General features: G+C 42.7%; 1 protein-coding gene across 1 annotated transcript in view; it reads left to right on the top strand.

Annotated features, from left to right (window-relative positions):
• LOC126416336 (uncharacterized) overlaps nt 1–21,314 on the top strand; it is a 586,934-nt gene that overhangs the window by 180,431 nt on the left and 385,189 nt on the right. The window contains exon 8 of the mRNA XM_050084004.1: nt 12,277–12,467. Coding sequence (XP_049939961.1) covers nt 12,277–12,467 — 191 coding nt within the window. The remainder of the gene's footprint in view (nt 1–12,276; nt 12,468–21,314) is intronic.

The raw sequence follows: 21,314 nt of genomic DNA, 5'->3' as shown, positions 1-21,314 counted from the left end.
ACGTAGCACATCTAGGCGATATTCAATTTCCGTCCACACATTAGCCAACATCACTGGAGGGATCGATTCAACGACTATGGTTATCCGTTGCCGCAGGGTTTCAAGATCTGGTACACGTGTTCGGTAGACCTCGTCCTTGACATAACCCCATAAAAAGAAGTCTAATGGGGTTATGTCAGGAGAGCGTAGAGGTCAAACCATTGGCCCATCACGACCAATCCATCGCCCAGGAAAGGTCATACAGAGATAGGGACGGACGTCGAAACCCCAATGAGGCGGTGCACCGTCTTGCTAAAACAAGACATCGGGTTGATACTGAAGCAGCTGAAGAACAGCATACAGTTGCAACATGTCCAGATACACTGCAAATGTGCTGGTAGCCTCAGCGAAGAAGAATAGCCCAATAATTCGATCGTGCAATAGCGCGCACCAAACATTCACCTTTGGACTGCCTCTGGTGCACTCCGTGACCTCGCCAGGGGGTTGTGAACCCCAAATGCTCACATTATGGCGATTCACTACTCCACTGACAAAAAAGGTCGCTTCGTCGGAAAAGGCAATTCGTCTGAGATAATCATCATCGTCCTCAATACGTGATAGCATTTCGACCGCAAACTCATATCGACGTGTTCTGTCATTGGGCAACAAGGTCTGAACGATTTGCGCTTTGTATGCACGAAACAATAAACGTTTGTGTAAAATGTCATGGAGAGAGCTTTTTGGCACCTGTAATTCACGTGAGGCCCTGCGCACCGATTTCTTCGGACTTCGCCGAAAAGACTGCCTTACAGCTTCCACCCTGTCTGCTCAGGTTCTTGGTCGACCAGACCTCGGGAGGTCAGCAACCGATCCTGTGTTCTTGAACTTCTGATACCAGGCTTTAATGCTCTTGCATCAGGTGGGTTCCTTCCAAATGTTGTCTGAAAGTGTCTCTGCACTGTGGTTGGTGATCGTGTCTCATGGTACCACAGGACGCACTGTGTCTTCTCCTGATTGGTTAACATGGCTTCTTGGGCACTGCACCTCATCCACTACTTACGTACTGCGAACCTAAAACAGAAAATAAAACTTTGATAGTTGTAAACAATTCGACCCAAGTTTCATATTTTTATCTTACTTCTAGCCCGAGTTATCAATTTATGTAATCAGGGAAAGACTTTTCGGACACCCTGTAGTGTAAATCTGAAATTGCGAAGTGTAAATGTTGATAATCAAATAGTGCATGAATTATATGAGTCACTAGTAAGATTTATTGCATCTGTTCGTGGCATGTTCGACTATTACGAAAATAAATCCCTGGAGATTGTGACGGATATAGACTATGGATGCACGTATAAGAGATCACGAAAACGCAAACTTCATGATGACGAAGAACCGGAATCTGAAGATGTTTTTCTGACTGGAAGGGAAAAATTTAGATTCGAAACATTTCTCCCAGAACTCGACAACGTGTACCCGAATTAATGAGGAGGAAGGAAAGCTATATAACAGTGTTGGACTCCTTCACAGTTTTCAGTAACCTTAAGAACAGTTCACCTGACAATATTGCTGAACGTGCAGGATAACTCCAAGCGTCATATGACAGATTTAGAGCCTTCTTTCTCGAGTGAATGTGTTCATTTCGCGGAACTCTTGAAATCATCTGAGATTAGTGATATACCAGTCGAAATGAGTAAATTTTTACGAAAAGAGAGTTTCCGAATGTTGACATTTCTCTTAGAATATTTCTATGTATGGCACTTACAAATTGTTCAGCAGAACCCTCGGTTTCGGCTCTTAAAAGACTGAAATCGTGCCTACGTTGTACGTTGTCTGAGGAGAGATTGTCCAATCTTCACAGCGAAGCCGATCTCCTAACTGATAACCGTCTGAACTATGAAGATATGATCATCGAGTTTTCTGTCGCTAAAGCCAGATGCAAACTTTGCTAATTCGTGAGTTTGTTTATCTGTTCATACTAGTTTTCAAAATTTAAGATTATAATGCGATTTTTATTATAACTTAGAGCACATTCATTGGATTTACAAACTACGTATTACCTGTTTATTTTACAATTGCCGACAGCAGAACGCGGAACTAAACCTCGTTTACGCGCATACGTGACCGAAGGCGGCCGACAATACTGCACAATACCCGAATGCCTGGCGTTGTATTTTAGTATATCACTACTGATGCGTATTCTAGGCGTCTGCTGAAATGTATAGTTATTGTGAAAATATACGTTATCAGACAGTACGCTCAGATGAAAAAGTGTTAATAAATAACGTAGTTCAGTTCTGTCGATAAATACGTAAATGCTTTGCTAATACCATTAGAAAGAGATTTGGTGAGAGCGGTAGCTGCAGTACAAAACTGTTCAGCCCTTACATGGATTAAAGATATTGTGTACACTTATTATGCAGCATCTGGCTACACAGAGCCTAATTCTTTACACGTTACCTATTATACTGTAAAGCAAATTTGATTTTTCCACAGTAGTCTGTAAAACTATGTAATAGCAAATCCAGTTCTGTGTTTGTTCGTCTGTATGTAGTTATTAGTTCGTGCAGCGAAATCTGTATTTCATTTTCATTTCCTACATTTTCCTACAGATTCACGTATTAGTACCGAAAGTGTTTTCTTGTCTGCTACACCTTCAAGTTATCAAATTGTAAAACGACAGTTTAATTTTAATTTTGAACACATCTCTGTAAAAGTGCGCATTAATTTGTAATGTATGACACGTTCACTTCAATTTCTAGATCGTAACACAACTTTTTCATTTTCAACGGTTTCGTGTAAAAGAACATTTTAAAAGTGAATGTACAACAAAAATCCGTTGTCTGCTACACGCTCTGCTGAATTAAAAGGCCATAAAAGAAAAGTTATTTTACTTGTGTTCGTTTCTGTTGTCTTTCGAAAAAAAAAAATGGTAAAGATGGCTCTGAGCACTATGGGACTTAACTTCTGAGATCATAAGTCCCCTAGAACTTAGAACTACTTAAACCTAACTAACCTAAGGACGTCACACATATCCATGCCCGAGTCAGGATTCAAACCAGCGACCGTAGCGGTCGCTCGGTTCCAGACTGCAGCGTCTAGAACCGCTCGGCCACTCATGCCGGCTGTCTTTCGACAGAAGAATGTATTAACACAATGTAATTTTAAGTTTGTTTTATCCGCTGCCGTGCATCAAGTACAGCCAGGAAGCATTATACGTTTTGATTGAGCGCGACTAGACCACTGACGCGACCTTCAGAACAACGCATAGCACAATACACAAACAGCTCACAGCGCCCCCACCCAAAACTGCAGTTGTGAAGTGATCGGGTAATAGTTATTACTTGAAACATGTTGTTTGTGAGGGGGAGGGGGCATATAATATGGTGTGACTAGGGGCGCAAAATTTTTAAATCCGCCACTGGTATGCGTCAGATGTTCACGCACGTTGTGACGAAAGTGTGCTTGTGCGTTATAATGCATGAACCACATTTGTATTCGTTGCTGCAATGGCACAGTCTCCAGCGACGTACCCATGCATTAACGAGAAAGTCCACTAGGTAACCTTTGTGGTAGTAGATATGGCACTATTAATCTGTCGCCAAGTACGTCTGCCCATACATTGGTTGAGAATCGGTGTTGATTGATTGAGGATTTATATCTGCCCATACGTGCTGGCTGTGGACATTGACAACACTATCTCTCGTGAACCCTGCCTCATCACCAAATAAAATCTTGGGCGTGAGCAGTGGATGTGCGGCACACTTCTGCATCAGCCGCCGCCTGCCACGGTGACGCTGTGGCCCCGGGTCGTGAACGCGCTGTGCGTGGTGCGGGTGCAGCAGCCGCTCACGAAGACAGTGGGGCACGCCTGCTGCTGCTGCTAACCGTCGCACGCCGGTGCCAGGGGTTCCTCCCACCGAACGCGGCGCACGCTCCTCCGTGTGAGGCGCGCGGGCCGTGCAGGGCCTTCCACCGTCAGTCTTCTGAGGTGCGAGGGTACCCGAGCCCCACGGATACTGGAAAAGTCTGCCGAACAGCATATCAGAGGGCACTCTGTGCTGTGGATATTTTTCAGCGTAGAGGACACGGACTCGAAGGCTACATCCATTTACTCGAGCATCGCAGAATATCCTATCCACCATTTCACTTACCGAGTAATAGGTTCCATTGGTAACAAGTGATGGAAGACAGAAAACGTAAATGTGCTACACCATTTGTACGTACAAACAGCGCAATAACAGTAAACACACAAGTGAATCCGCGTTTGGGAGGAGGTAAAAGACCACGATACGTACCCAGGGTTGACAGTACTGTACAATAAGGCACACAAACACGACGAAAACTAACGTAGCCGACAACACGACTGTAACGACACGGCTGACCGCAGACCCCTAGTGGCAGGCAGAGTGCTGTTGAGTAACACACCGTAATACCCTGTCGACAAATTTGACGGAGCAGCAATGCAACGACTGCGCGAATATCCGCAACCGAGGGGTGCGCAGCCCTTCCTACAAACACGTGTTTATCTCGGAAGGTATGCGTTTCCGTACCCATGTTCATTGGACTTACTTTTCTTGTTTCGCTGCATACTACCAGCTCCCGAACTACTCGACACTTTTTTTTGAACACCGTGTAAACAATTTAAGGGGTAATGTGAGCTGCCTGCCTGGATTGTTTGCAGTTAACGCTGTCATTTACTGTCTATTGAAGTCATCAGAAGATCAAAAGCTGTTGCAAAATAATTTAAACTAGATATACCCCTGGTGCGAAAAGTAGCATTCGACTCTGAACAATAGAAAATGTGATATGACTCACAGGGTACTGAGAGGATCCGTTAAATTTCGGTGACACGATAAATCACACAAATCTAAAGGCTGTCAGTGCAACTAAACATCTAGGGCTTACGCATACCAACAACTTAAACTGGAACGATCACACACAAAATTTTGTGGCAAAGGCGAACTAAATAATGTGTCACAACGGCATAACACTTAGAGGACGTAGTAGGTCTAGTAAATTGATTGTCTACACAACGCTTATCAATCCTGTTCTGGAGTATTTGTGAACGGAGTGGGATGATAAGCAGACAGGGACATCGAAATATTCAAAGGAGGACAGCTCATTTTGCATTATCAATAAATACAAGAGATAGTGTCACAGATATGATATGCGGCAATCATTAAAACAATGGCGTTTTGCGTTGTGGCGAGAACTTTTCACGAAATTTCAACCACCAACTTTCCTCTCCCAATGCGCAAGTACGTTGTTGACTCCGACATACTTGGAGAGAAACGATCATCATAAAAAAGATACGATAAATCATAAACAGCACCAAAAATTTTAGTACTCATTTCTCCAAAGCGCTCTAGGGAAACAGCCTAAAAGTGGTTCGATAAATCATTTTCCAAGTGCTTAGGTATGAAATGTAGAGTAGCTGTGAAGATGGAAGTGTTCCATGAAGAATGAAACTGTACAATAAATATCTCAAGAAAAGTAAATCGATTATTCAAAATAACCCACTTAAGAAAGGCATCGAAGAAGTACCTACTCAACCTACGCATTCTACACAGGAAACAATTACTTCGATAGCTCGGAGTAAGGGCCTGGATAAAAATATACATACGTAAATAATAAAAACAAAACACTTTCGTTCCACACAACTCTTTCGCGCTATGTTTTTCTTCTAAGAAAACTTATCTATAAGACATACAGGTACGTGAAAACCGTGTGCAGTGACCGGCTGTGAGAGATAAATGGACAGTGTCACAGTAGCCTTGTACATTATTAAGTGTCGTCCTTTGAAAACAGTGGCATTCCCTAGAGATAGACAAAAAGAGGTTTCTTTTGAAATAACTTGCCTTGCAGCTGGAAGGATGGCGAGTCCAGACGTCATACGGTCATCCTGATTTTGCCAAATCACAGGATGGTTCCCATTTTAAGTCCGCGATCAACTGTCTGTCCAATTCTGTCACATTAAACCCGTAAGTTTGTAAATGGCTGTAAAAATGAATTATGTTATTTTCATTATTCTATAATTGTAACAGTAAAAGTTATAGTGACCCACTGTAGCGGTGGTAGTACACTTGACAGAGTTATCTGACTGTCTTTCTCTGTATAAACGACTGAAAGATTTGTTACGTTTCTTTTGTTATGGAATAGAATGTTCTGTCCTGAACATACTGTAATGTAAAAAATCAATTACATTTACACTGATGGACACGCGAAAGGCAACACCCAGAAGGAATAATCACTCATGTTGTGGTGTTGCAGTTCTTGTTATGACCGCACCTGCTATGTAAACAGGACGAGAAATTTCGTCTTATGCAAGAAACTGAAAAAGCGTCTTGCATAAGGCGGAATTCCTCGTCCTACCCGGAAGGAAGAACGCAAATCAGGATCAGGCGACACCTGCGGCACGCATTTGCGGCGACGAGAGACGCAGGCGGCGGCCGCTACTCTGCAGCGCGTGCCACATCACGGCTACGCGCTGTACACAGGGCGCTGGGAAAGGTTTGCAGTACGACGCAACAATAAGTCGCAGGAGGCCGATTGTTGCTGTGTTCTGAGAACACTTGATACTTGCATTGCAGCCGCTGTGCCAAGTCGGTGGGCGCAGTCGTTCACTAGCAGAGTTAGTCTGAAGTGTTGGCTACGTCATCGTCGTCACGAAGCGAGACTGGGGCAGTTTTGTGACAGAACTTCACGCCTAGTTTAATCATAGACCAGTGCCTTGAAGAAATGACTTTTATACTCTGGGATGTGTGTCCAGAGAATTCCAAAGAGGAAATTTCACTCTGTACGACACTGAGAGGACGGGAAGGCCACGACCATCACTTATGGAGGAAAACATCGATGCTGTGAGGAAAATGCTAGACGAAGACAGGCGAGTGGGCTATAAGCAGATAGAGGATACCTCATGGCTAAATGCTTCAGCGGTTCCTTCGTTCAAATGTGTGTGAAATCTTATGGGACTTAACTGCTAAGGTCATCCATCAGTCCCTAAGCTTACACACTACTTAACCTAAATTATCCTAAGGACAAACACACACACAACCATGCCCGAGGGAGGACTCGAACCTCCCCGGGACCAGCCGCACAGTCCACGATTGCAGCGCCTTAGACTGCTCGGCTAATCCTGCGCGGCGCGGTTCGTTCGATTCGGCATGATCACTTGCAAGTAAAAAAACTTTCTTGTCTCTGGGTGCAGCATAGACTGACGGAAGAGCAAATGGCGCGATGTTGGACTCGGTGCTGGGAGACGTTAATGAAGTTTCTTAAGGGATAACCACAGTATGTGAATAACATCGTGACAGGTGACGAGACTTGGCTGTACTATTATGATGTGCCAACTAAAACTCAAACAAAGTGTGGGTCTTTGAAGATGACTACACGCACCCGTAGCTCTCAGAAAACCTCGATCAGTAGAAAAGAAAATGATAGGTGTTTTTGCAAATCGAGTGGAATTGTGGAGCGTGTTGTTCTGCACACACAACATGGCTCTGAGCACAATGGGACTTAACATCTGAGGTCATCAGTCCCATAGAACTTAGAACTACTTAAACCTAACTAACCTAAGGACATCACACACATCCATGCCCGAGGCAGGATTCGAACCTGCGACCGTAGTGGTCGCGCTGTTCCAGACTGTAGCGCCTAGAACCGCTCTGCCACACCGGCCGGCTCTGCACACACGGAAGACAATCACAGCTAAGTGGTGCACTGAGCAGTGTCTGCCCAGAGTCATCCAATCTGTGAAGAACTTGCGACCCAGTTCAACAATGGATACTCGGTTCCTCCATCATGACAACGCACCAGCTCACCGCGCCGAAGTATCCACCGAATATGCGTGGGGTACAGGACTGAGACTTCTCGAACAGCCTCCTTACAGTCCAGACCCTGCTTTTTGTGACTTTGCACTGTTCCCACATGTTACGAGGGTTGCCCAGTAAATAATGCCCCATACTTTTTTTCTCCAGAAGTATTTATTCCACAACAATCAAATTTACATACGTGAAAGACTGATGTTTTGTCTACTTGCTTTATTTTTCCACATAATCTCCTTCAAGTTCGACGGCCTTTTTCCAGCGAGACACAAGAGCGTGTATTCCCTGCCGGTAAAAATCTGTACTCTGCCTACGGAGCCAGGTTGTCACTTCGTGAATCACTTCTTCGTCATCGGCAAAACGTCTTCCACGAATGAAATTCTTCATTGGCCCAAACAAGTGAAAGTCTGAAGGAGCCAAATCGGGGCTGTAGGGTGGATGGGGTAACACTATCCAACCCACTTTCGCGATGTGTTCACAAGTCCTCAAACTTGTGTGAGGACGAGCGTTATCATGCTGAATCAAAACATCCTGTGGGTTAACATGACGCCCAAGGCGCCGGAAGCGCTGCTTAAGTTTGTCTAATGTTTTGACATAAGCCTCTGTCGAGTCGTAATGCGTCGATCCCGTCGAATGAGAACATCAGCCCGCTGCAACATGTCAGGCGTGACAGCCGTGGGAGGCCTTCCCGACCGCGGCAAATCTCGGAGCTCCGCAGCACCGCCCTCTGATGCTTTCACCCTCTGTGCCCAGCGACCAACAGTACTCCTATCGACTGCAGATGTTCCGTAGACTTTGCACAAGCGATTATGAATATTGTCCACGGTTTCTTCCTCTGCTACGAGAAATTCAATCACTGCACGTTGTTTATGACGGAAGTCACCTGCAGACGCCATTTTAGAACATTCCTACACCACCGCTCTCTGTCGGAGGAAATTGAAACTTTGCGTACACACGCGGGAAACTTCAAATAACTCGCACCTAAAGTGTCACATTTCTAATATTTTTTATTTCGGAGAAAAAAAATATGGGGCATTATTTACTGGGCAACCCTCGTAAAATGAAGCTGAAAGGAGTGCTATCTTCGAGTGTTGAGGACCTCCTGAGGGCTTGGGACAACGAGTGTACCTTACTCCCTATATAAACCTGTGAGAACTGGTTTAGGAAGGTTGGAGAGGTGTATTCAGTGTGGCGGAAATTACTTCGAAGAAATTAAATCAATAAAGTTGTATTGCGTAACTTTCCTAGTACCCTTTGTATAAAGGGGGAACAGACGGCCGTGTGGACGTAGAGAAATTGTTCATTCATGCGGTGGTTGTGCGTAAGGAGCTACAGCAGACCTCATAGAAGACAGCGAGTGTCTTCTTAGCACGTTTCCGAGTTCGACCGACGTAGAATAGTTGCCTATAGAGATTGAGGACTATCCTCAAGAGAAATCGGTGATCGTGTCGGACGGAACTGAGTAACTGTGGTGCGGATCAGCAGTCGCTGGGTTCAGGAGGGAGTGGTGGAGCGACGGGACTGACTTCACCCGCCTCGCTGCGCCACTGCACGCGGCCGCAGGCGTAGGATCGCTCTGCCACGCCACCAACCGCACCAGAAGAAATTTAGTCTCCCGCGCAACAAGCAGCGGCCGCGCGTGCGATCCGGCGTCGTTTGCAGCAGCGTGGGCTGTCCGCAAGGCGTCCACTGGTGCGTCTACCACCGAGTCAACGCCACAGGCGTTTGTGCCGCAATGACGGACATGGGCAATCGAACGGAACGACACTGCTTCTACCGACGAATTCCGATTCTGCCTGCACCGCCGCGACAGTCGGATTAGAGTCTGGAGACACCGTGGTGAGAGAACGTTGCCTCGTGCGTCGCCATACTGGTCCTGTCCCCGGTATTTTATGGTTTGCGGTCGAGCTCGATTCCACTCCTGCAACGCACTGCCGCCACATTAAGCAGCCAGCGTTACACCTGTGAAGTGTTGGTACCTGTCAGCCTCCCGTACCTTCAGAGCTTGCAGAACGATAATGTGCGACCACACGTGACACGCAATGTCTGAGACTTCCTCGTCACCCGTCGGAATGCGCTGCTGCCCTGACCTCCCCAGTCCCCCGATCTTTCGCCTGTCGAAAACGTCTGACCGGTGAGTGCGGAACGACTGTGCCCGGGATACACCACCCGCTGTTGCTCCACACCAGCTAATTCTCTGGCCGTGGCCATAGCCCAAGGCTACATGGCCCATTAGGTTCGACACAGCTGTCATTTCCAGGTTTCCCAGTTCTCGACAACTCGGAGCTTTGTGTTTCAAACAGTGCTGCTGTCCAGCGTTTTTAAGTTTTATTTTCACACTCGCGCGGCGGAGATAACCTCAGACAATTTCACATGCTTTTATAACATTTTTCTTAATATTTCGTTTAATTTAGCTTGAACAAGTCATGTCCTCGTAATGATCCTGCAGTAATCACAGAAAAGTGACATTACTTTCTCCTTTTTAAAATGACAAAATTGTTGTAACGCCTGCAAGCAACAAAATATATGTAACGGGAAATACAAACAATATAGTGCTAATGGTGGTGGTCTTAACTGTGTCTAGTGACAAGGTTCACAATGACAGTGTAACATAAAAAAAGAATATAAAGTAGTTTAATCTTCTACTTGCGTTTAATGCATTATCTTTTTTTGGCATTGTTTTGTGTTATTGCACAGTACTTCTTCATAATTATTAATAATAGACTATTACTGTTATTGTGATAATGTGACTTGAGTGTTCTTCATATATTTTGGTAATAGTTTTCCCTATATTTTACTTAGTTGATGTGAAGTCGACTGGTCACACAAAAAACCTGCATATAGTAGGCATTTACTATATGTTGTGGCGTAACAAGCTAGCTACGCCACACTGAGAAGGGAGCCGAAAGGCACGCGTACACACACGCCGACTGGCGTCAAGTCTGGAACAGGATAAGTAGTGAATTCTAATAAGAAAAGTATGCAGCTCCTCGAATACTTATCTTTATTCCATCCTTGTGGTACATCGCTCTTGATAATACAAATAAGACTATCTTCAGATACGGTTAATGGCGCCTTGCTAGGTCGTAGCCATGGACTTAGCTGAAGGCTATTCTAACTGTGTCTCGGCAAATGAGAGAAAGGCTTCGTCAGTGTAGTCGCTAGCAAAGTCGTCGTACAACTGGGGCGAGTGCTATTCCGTATCTCGAGACCTGCCTTGTGGTGGCGCTCGGTCTGCGATCACACAGTGGCGACACGCGGGTCCGACATGTACTAAATGGACCGCGGACGATTTAAGCTACCACCTAGCAAGTGTGGTGTCTGGCGGTGACACCACACTATAATAATTCAATATTCAGGTAATTAATTTAATATGAAGCAATCATGAATATTACATTTCCATAATTTCTCCGGCACATTCGCACTGTTTGGAAAAACGTCAGGTTCTGACTTTTTATGCTGCACCATTCACAACGTTTATTCCCCACTGTGCTTGCCTGAACATCTTTTAGTAGTTATTATGCTGCAAATGGTTTACATTATACCAAACAGGTATGCATTTTGTGATACCTGTAGGAAAAAGAATTATTTGTAACAGCAGTTAACATTCAGATTATTGAATATTATCATAGCATTTCCCCATCTTGAGAAAACTTCAACAAATAAAACACCCAAGTTTGTTGTTTGTGTGTATTTGCTAACTTTACTACAACCTGCAGTAAGCATCAGATAGGCAGAGTTGTAAGAGTCAAAGGAACTAAGAAAAAATATGCCTAGACGAGTATTAACTCAAGTGAATTGGGATTGTACATTGTTTTAACCTGCCAGCAGTCATCAAAAAGTAAATTTTAATACAATTTTAGTTGCATTCTTGCTGTAGTTAATTTTCAGCTTGCAATGTCACTTCACTTCTGTCATATCAGTTTGGTAAAATAAGCTACTTCCCGAAAAATCCTGTCTTACGAAACCTTCTAAGATTAAACTAAGATCCTCATGTTTATAGTCTCATACACATTCAGTACTATAGACATTCTCTGCACATCATCCTTTTTGTCCTTTCCTATGTAGCGGTAATACTGTATAGCTATAGCTGATGTCAGCAAATCAGCGCTTATCAAGGTAGTAGTGTCTGTCTGTTCGTGTTCAAAATTCATTTTAATACCTCATACTGTTTTAAAACTGCAAATTTAATGCTGTCATTTATTCATGTATACTTTATATGTCTTTTCTCTGAGCTCATTTTGTCACCATTACACTTGAGTTTTAAATTTAAATACTACATTAATTTTGAATTTCCAGTCGTTTCAGTTTTATGGTATTTCAGCTCATTTTTACTGTCCAAGTAACTTACATCTTACAGCTCGTTACATATTATAAACTGCCCGTCTTATGTTTCTGCTCTGTGATGAAAAATTGTAAAACATATCGAAGTTATTTAGCAAATTAGTAAACAAGGGCTGTATAATTACAGGTTACCCATATTTAGAAATTACGTCTGATAAAGCTACTGGCCACTTAAGTGCTCCTGTCCCGTCATTATCTATGGGTGAAGATTGTTTCTCTCTGACATACAGTGCACCACAAAATGGTTCCTTGATGGTGAAGCTGACCGACAAAGATAATGAAAATTTACTAGAGCTTACTCCAGAGTTTACTTTTGAGGTATGTCAGTTAATCATTTTTTAGCATATGGCAACTTGTTTTGCATGTACTCAATTTATTTTATTTAAGTGAATAATGATAAATTAATCTTTCGTTTTAAATTGGAGATCCATGTTTTAGACTACGAGATTTGCTCTACGAGTAATAGTATCTTTTCTAGATATTCCTGTTGTTGTTGTCCTCAGTCCAAAGACTGGTTTGATGCAGCTCTCCATGCTACTCTGTCCTGGGCAAACCTCTTCATCTCCGAGTAACTACTATAACCTACATCCATCTGAATCTGCTTAGTCTCCCTCTACGATTTTTACCCTCCACGCTTTCCTCTGGTTCTAAATTGGTGATCCCTTAATGCCTCAGAACGTGTCCCACCAACCGATGCCTTCTTCCAGTCAAATTGTGCTACAAATTCCTCTTCTCGCCAGTTCTGTTCAGTATCTCCTCGTTAGTTACGTGATCTACCCACCTAATCTTCAACATCCTTCCGTAGCACCCTATTTCAAAATCTTTTATTCTTTTCTTGTCTAAACTGTTTATAATCCACGTTTCACATAGTTGCCTATAGAGATTGAGGACTATCCTCCAGAGAAATCGGTGATCGTGTCGGACGGAACTGAGCAACTGTGATGCGGATCAGCAGTCGCTGGCTTCAGGAGGGAGTGGTGGAGCGACAGGACTGACTTCACCCGGCTCGCTGCGCCACTGCACGCGGTCGTCCTACACAGTATACAAATACTTTGAGGAAATCTTCTGATTTAATCCGACTGCACTCCATTACCCTCGTTATACTTTTGTTGAGTTTTATCCAATATCCTCCTTTCAACACACTTTCCATTCAGTTCAACTGTTCTTCGAAGTCCTTTGCTGTCTCTGACAGAATTACAATGTCATCGGCAATCCTCAAGGTTTTTATTTCTTCTCCCTGGATTTTAATTCCTACTCCCAATTTTTGATTGGTTTCCTTTATTGCTTGTTCAGTGTAAAGGTGAATGCATTCGGGATAGGCTACAACCCTGTCTCACTCCCTTCTCAACCGTTGTTTCCCTTTCGTGCCTCTCGATTCTCTTAACTGCCTTCGGGTCTCAGTACAAATTGTAAATAGACCATCGCTTCGGTCTTTCATTGCTGTGTCGAATTCTTCATGCAGTCTCCCATCTCATCTTCATCTACGTCCTCTTCCGTTTCCATAATGTGGCCATCAAGTACATCTACCTTATATATATCCACTATATACTCCTTCCACCTTTCAGCTTTCCCTTCTTTGCTTAGGATTGGTTTACCATCTGAGCTCTAGATATTCATGTAGGTGGTTCTCTTTTCTCCGAACGTCTCTTTAATTTTCCTGTACGCAGTGTCTATCTTACCCCTAGTGAAACATGATTCTACATCCTTACATTTGTCCTCTAGCCATTCCTACTTAGCAGTTTAGCACTTCCTGTGGATCTCATTTTTGAGAGGTTTGTATTCCATTTCGCGGCTTCATTTGCTGCATTTTTATATTTCATCCTTTCATCGATTAAATTCAGTATCTGTTGTGTTACCCATGGATTTCTAGTAGCCCTCTTCTTTTTATCTACTTGATCCTCTGCTGCCTTCACTATTTCATCTCTCAAAGCTACCGATTCATCTCCCCCTGTATTCTTTTCCCCTGTTCTTGTTAGTCGTTCCCTAATGCACCCTCTACAACCTCTGGTTCTTTCAGTTTATCCAGGTCCCATCTCCTTAAATTCCTACCTTTCTGGAGTTTCTTCAGTTTTAATCTACAGATCATAACCAACAAATTGTGGTCAGAGTCCACATCTGCCCCTGAAATGTCTTACAATTTAAAACCTGTTTTCTAGATCTCTGTCTTACCATTATATAATCAATCTGAAACCTTCCAGTGTCTCCAGGGCTCCTCCATGTGCATAACTTTCTATCATTATTCTTAAACCAAGTGTTATCGATGATCAGGTTGTGCTGTGTGCAGAATTCTACCAGGCAGCTTTCTCTTTCTTTCCTTATAAAAAAAAATGGTTCACATGGCTCTGAGCACTATGGGACTCAACTGCTGTGGTCATCAGTCCCCTAGAACTTAGAACTACTTAAACCTAACTAACCTAAGGACATCACACACCCATGCCCGAGGCAGGATTCGAACCTGCGACCGTAGCAGCAGCGCGGCTCCGGACTGGACCGCACGGCCACCACGGCCGGCTTTCCTTATCCCCAGTCCATATTCACCTACTACTTCTTCTTCTCTCCCTTTTTCTGTTATCGAATTCCGGCCCCCATGAATATTAAATTTTCATCTCCCTTAACTACTTGAATAATTTATCTCATCATACATTTATTCAAACTCTTACAGGCTTTCACAATAACTACGCACCCTAAGACCCAGAGTTGCAATATTAAAAGTTTTCGCTGGTTTCGTTGTCTAAGGGCTGGGATTCGTAGTTGCCGCAATACAAGCCAGATACGTCTGAGTCTGCAGTACACAATATGAAGAGACACATGAATCGAATGGTCGAATGTTCCTATCACTCGGCAATTGCGAATTAATCTAGAAATTTATAAATGAAAGAGTGCAATTAAATAAAATCTCCAGGTAATATCTTAACGACTTTGAATGATGAGTACGATAGTAGAAGTACTTTTGAGAATGTGGTATATTTCTGCAAAACACTTATTGGTGTCGATGGTGCAGTAATTAAATAAAATATAAGTTGAATAACACGGAAACAATAGGTTCCTACTGCACGTAATTAGTTACGAACAACAACATAGCCCGCGAGCTGTTCACTTGTAAACGTCCAGCACCTCTCGCGTCCTGTCCTGTGCCGTCCTGCCCAGAACTACTCTGCCAGAATCCCCCCGTGTCCTCTCCGGAAACGATGCTCCTCCCTAACCTCCATACGTCTCTCTTAGTAACGAGCGCTTGATTGGCTAGAGCGCTCCTGCCATGTCTTACAGCTAATGCTCACTCACATATATAAAACACATACGAAATACTGGATTTACATTTAAATACTTGAAATTAAATAAATATTCCTACGGCTGGTCCATAAACACGCTCTAACACACATTGTTAAATACATAATCAATTAAATGAACACATATCAAAAGAAATGAACCAAAAGGTAGGCCAGGAACCTAATGTCTCTGTTGTTTCGAAAACACAGTGAATATTTAACCAATTACTTCATGAATAGTATATATCGGATATATACGAAGACATAGGTGAATAAATATATTTATAAGCATGCTGCTACCGTTTTTTCGTGTAACTGTGGAGTACTTATGGCCTGACGCAATCGATAGTAATCGGCCACTTTGACCTCCAATAACTCACGTATTATTCAAGTTACATGCTTGTAATTTATACCAATTTAGGTTTACACTAACAGCTTTCTAAAGATACGTCGATCGACAAAATCTGAAGAACCGTTTAGATTTTTGCAATTCGTTGCTGGGTGTTACTTGTATAATTTACCGTTACATACTAAACTGTAAACGAATAAAGATATTGAAAATCTGATTACACATCAGAATCGTCATGGAAATAACAGTAATGTACATGTTTCTTTTTGAGGTATCATGACAAGGTTCATGGTTCAGCAGGTGCAGATATTTACACCTTTCATATTCTTGGGTACACAAACTTCTTCCATCGATTTCATTGTTATCATCAATGCAATGTACTGATGTTCTTTTAAACATTCTGACCAGTTAGAATTATCCCATTTCTCAAATCTCGATTATACGATTATGTTCTTCGTAAAAATTTTGTAATGTAAGACTTTTATTCTTCTACTACACTATAATAATGTACCTTAACCATTATCCAAATACACTTACAGATCCCAAGAAATAATCCACACTTTACATAGAATACATAGAACATACAGTTGTACATCATATGTATCATCACCAACGCATTAATAAATTACTGAATACTTAACAAAGAGATAGTGCGCATTTTTTGTCATTAGCTACATAAATTCATGTTCAGAATAATTCATATTAATCATAGTAGTCAATTTACATATCCTATATTAACTGAAATTATTTGATGAAATTCATTTTCCTCTTTTGAATATTAACTGCTTTGAGAGTAAAGCTGACTTTATATAAGTTATCTGTAGTGAAACTCTTTTCAGTCAAGAATTCCTACAGAATTAAGATCACACTTACGAAACCCTACTGAATAATGAAATATATTATGCTCTCCACTGAGTAGTGAACATGAAAACGATGGTCACCTTTAACCCCTCTGATAATAAACGTCCCATCGATTAAGGACCATGTCAGTTGCCGAATGAAGTGGTATCACACTTCAGGTATTCTGAAGAATATAGTACCTGTTTTAAGGTAGATTCAAAAAACGTGAGACATGTCTATGCAAAACAGTGAGACCTGGATAGAATGTTTTGAGAACAACATAAAACCTGCAAGTGCAGAAGAAGATATGAATGAAAATTCAACATATTTCCTAATGAAAAATATATGCAGTTTGAATTAGATCGACATCTAAGTGGTTTCTTACCTCTCTGAATTCAGCAAAGAACTTCCTTGCTACACCTACCATCCATTTGCCATGCTAAACATAACACACAACTCCATTTTCATTACTTTGTAATTCCCTCTTCTATTACTCTTTGAAATCTTATCCTTTTTGTTGCTGTCTTGTTGTTTTATAATTACCAGCATGCCTCTGTCGTCCGCTCACTGAGCGTAGCTCTATACTTGAATAGCATGAATCGAAACTGGTAAAATACAATAACTACCAGCGTTTACTTTTCATACTCACCCTAATAAACTCCTAAAAACTATACGCAATATGCCAAAACCAATGTGTGTCACACTACTCTATTTATTTATTTCACTGCTCATTGAATCATTGTTTTCCGCTGCCTGCAGTGGGAAACTCATCAATTAGTGCTATGAGGTCATACTTGATACACCAGCCCTGCATCAATAATATCCACATTAAACCAGCGAAAAACATAATTTTATTTTAAGTCAGAGAATACCTTAAAAATCACAACAATTGAAAAATTACAGCATATGCTGCAAATAGTCACTGTGAGCAACAAGGATCTTGAAACTACATTGGAACTTATTTTGCAATGGACCTGTAACTGGATTCCTTGTTTAACCAATTCATGTAACACAATTTAAAAACGCATTTATTTCAGGTTATCTTTCAGGTCTTTGAATTATTAATCTGTACTCCTAGTTACCTTGACACTTCCTTGATACTGGATATTCCAAAAAGTAAGCATTAGCGTGAGGTATATTTACGATTTTGTAATCTGTGTTGCAAATTATTTTGAATTTGCTAATCTCATGATTAATATCACTTAATTTTTCATGAGTCCTCATGAGGATCAAATTACCTATTTTGAACTCTGGAAATTTCCTATTCTCATCATGCTGCCAAATCATATCTTACCTTGATGAAGGTTCCTCGGGTCTCCAGCCGGGTGGTAGCGTTGATATCTCGCGACGTTTCGGGAAGTGTCATACTACCCATCTTCTGGCGAAGTCTTCGCCAGAAGATGCGTAGTATGACACTTCCCGAAACGTCGCGAGATATCAACGCTACCACCCGGCTGGAGACCCGAGAAACCTTCACCAATAGTTTACGCCGGGAAAGTTTTGCTATCTTTATCTGAAGTAGTTGTTCCTTCTCATCCACAGTAATTTCCTTACAAGGAGAAAATCTATTAAATCTTCCACTAGACATTTGATTTCTCCATCTTTAATATTTAATATTTCTTCAGGTGTAAAACCTGTACTTTGTTGCTTTAACGAGTTCACTATTTGTTTAAATGCTGTCACATACTTGAACCAAAATCTGTTAATTTCGGGGCAGGAAGTCCTACATAATGGCCCAATCTTTCTCATATATCTCTGGCGGATTACTTGATTGGTGCAAGTAGATATATGCACAAACTGTTTTTAGTTATCTGCTTCACAATCTTTCCATAGCATTGAGCGGAACTGAGTGCCATGATCAGATAGCACTCTGTTTGGTTTACCTATGGTCACAAAATGGTCCAGGACAATTTTGTTATACATTGCTTTCCTAAATGCGAATAGCTTTATAAATTTAGAAAAATGCTCTACAATTATTGAAATGTATCCAGAGTTAGCTGAGATCCCAAGTAATGTCCTCGAAACGTCTAAAATGACTATATCTATTGTAAGTAGGCTGTTTAGGTTTTCTTATTGGTAACGCCACGTAGCGCTCTGGCTGTGCTGTGTGCAGTCTGTGGCTAGTTTGCATTGTTGTCTGCCATTGTAGTGTTGGGCAGCGGCAGCTGGATGTGAACAGCGTGTAGCGTTGCGCAGTTGGAGGTGAGCCGCCAGCAGTGGTGGATGTGGGGAGAGAGATGGTGGAGTTTTGTAATTTGTCATGAACTGCTATATATATTATGACTATTAAGGTAAATACATTGTTTGTTCTCTATCAAAATCTTTCACTTGCTAACTATGCCTATCAGTAGTTAGTGCCTTCCGTAGTTTGAATCTTTTATTTAGCTGGCAGTAGTGGCGCTCGCTGTATTGCAGTAGTTCCAGTAACGAAGATTTTTGTGAGGTAAGTGATTTGTGAAAGGTATAGGTTAATGTTAGTCAGGGCCATTCTATTGTAAGGGATTTTTTTGAAAGTCAGATTGCGTTGCGCTAAAAATATTGTGTGTCAGTTTAAGCACAGTCTTGTATAATTCTTCAAAGGGGACGTTTCACTATTTCCTTTCGAATTTCAGCTGAATGACATAAGGTCCCTGAAAAATGGTTCATGTTCTATCACATTCACGTAACATTCATAACCTACTACCCTTCCTGGTGTATTTGAAAATAACTGTCCTTTCACCATCAGCATTTTAAGTCACGCCTCTTTTTGTTCTGTTGAAATCCTGTCAGTTAAGTCTAATAGCCGCTTAAAATTCTGTTCTTTGTTGTTATTCTCGACCATAGCTCAAACATTATAGTTTTCAACATCATCTCCTAGCCCATAATTCACTCCTAAGTGATTTACCTGCAGTCGAATTGAGTGACATTGCGCTAATCTGTTGGCACGTTCAAAAGGAATCCGCAGAGTTTTCCCTTCTACCCAAAACGTAATCATTTCCTGTTCACATTAAATTAAAAGTTGCTGTTTAATTAGCCAATTAACGCTCAAAAGTATTTCCATACTCAAGTCCTGCACCACTATGAATATACAGGGTGTTACAAAAAGGTACGGCCAAACTTTCAGGAAACATTCCTCACACACAAATAAAGAAAAGATGTTATGTGGACATGTATCCGGAAACGCTTAATTTCCATGTTAGAGCTTATATAAGTTTCGTCAGTATGTACTGTACTTCCTCGATTCACCGCCAGTTGGCCCAATTGAAGGAAGGTAATGTTGACTTCGGTGCTTGTGTTGACATGCGACTCATTGCTCTACAGTACTAGTATCAAGCACATCAGTACGTAGCATCAACAGGTTAGTGTTCATCACGAACGTGGTTTTGCAGTCAGTGCAATGTTTACAAATGCGGAGTTGGCAGATGCCCATTTGATGTATGGATTAGCACGGGGCAATAGCCGTGGCGCGGTACGTTTGCATCGAGACAGATTTCCAGAACGGAGGTGTCCCGACAGGAAGACGTTCGAAGCAATTGATCGGCGTCTTAGGGAGCACGGAACATTCCAGCCTATGACTCGCGACTGGGGAAGACCTAGAACGACGAGGACACTTGCAATGGTCGAGGCAATTCTTCGTGCAGTTGACGAGAACCCTAATGTCAGCGTTAGTGAAGTTGCAGCTGTACAAGATAACGTTGACCACGTCACTGTATGGAGAGTGCTACGAGAGAACCAGTTGTTTCCGTACCATGTACAGCGTGTGCAGGCACTATCAGCAGCTGATTGGCCTCCACGGGTACACTTCTGCGAATGGTTCATCCATCAATGTCCCCCCAGGGGCTCAGCATTCATTTGCTGAGTACGGGCTTGGCGACCCCGGGGTCCTGAGCTGGGGACTGGTCAGCGCCGCCAGTCTCCTGTCACCGTAACCCCCTGACATGCTTCAGCGACCACCGCATGGCGCGGCGATGGAATGTTGTGTGCTGCGGGGAATGGTAATCTTGGCTTGACCGCCTGGATTGCGAGGAAGGTAAACCTCTATAAAAACCCCTCAATCTTACGGTGTGCTGCGCGCCTATAAGATACATGGCTGTTGGGTTGGAACAGTCGCAAGTGGGCGACCTCTGGGGCACCTGCCGCACCCCAGTTGTATAAGGCTTACTCAGGCACACGGGGCTCTGTCTGAGCGGACCTTTAGTTTCCTAGCTGCTCGTGGGACCACAATGGACCCTTCGACCTCTACATTTCCCCCTACCAGTGGATTGGGTGGACCACTGGTAGGAAAACACACCCCATCAAAAAAGCGACTTCGTGCTGCGAGTCCTCCAGCGCCTGGTGTTACTAGAGATTTATCAGACTGTCGTAACAGAGCACATGCTGATAACCAGAATGTGTTTTTGATTGTCAAACGGAAGGAAGGTAGTTTTGAGAGGGTTTCTCCCTTTTACATCCACAAGGGTCTACATCTACATCTACTTTGATACTCCGCAAGCCACCCAACGGTGTGTGGCGGAGGGCACTTTACGTGCCACTGTCATTACCTCCCTTTCCTGTTCCAGTCGCGTATGGTTCGCGGGAAGAACGACTGTCTGAAAGCCTCCGTGCGCGCTCTAGTCTCTCTAATTTTACATTCGTGATCTCCTCGGGAGGTATAAGTAGGGGGAAGCAATATATTCGATACCTCATCCAGAAACGCACCCTCTCGAAACCTGGCGAGCAAGCTACACCGCG

The sequence above is a fragment of the Schistocerca serialis genome, chromosome 8 (assembly GCF_023864345.2).
Source record: "Schistocerca serialis cubense isolate TAMUIC-IGC-003099 chromosome 8, iqSchSeri2.2, whole genome shotgun sequence".
Classification (NCBI taxonomy): Eukaryota; Metazoa; Arthropoda; class Insecta; order Orthoptera; family Acrididae; genus Schistocerca; species Schistocerca serialis.
Note: the sequence above shows the minus strand (reverse complement) of the source record. Positions and strands in the feature narration are given on the sequence as shown.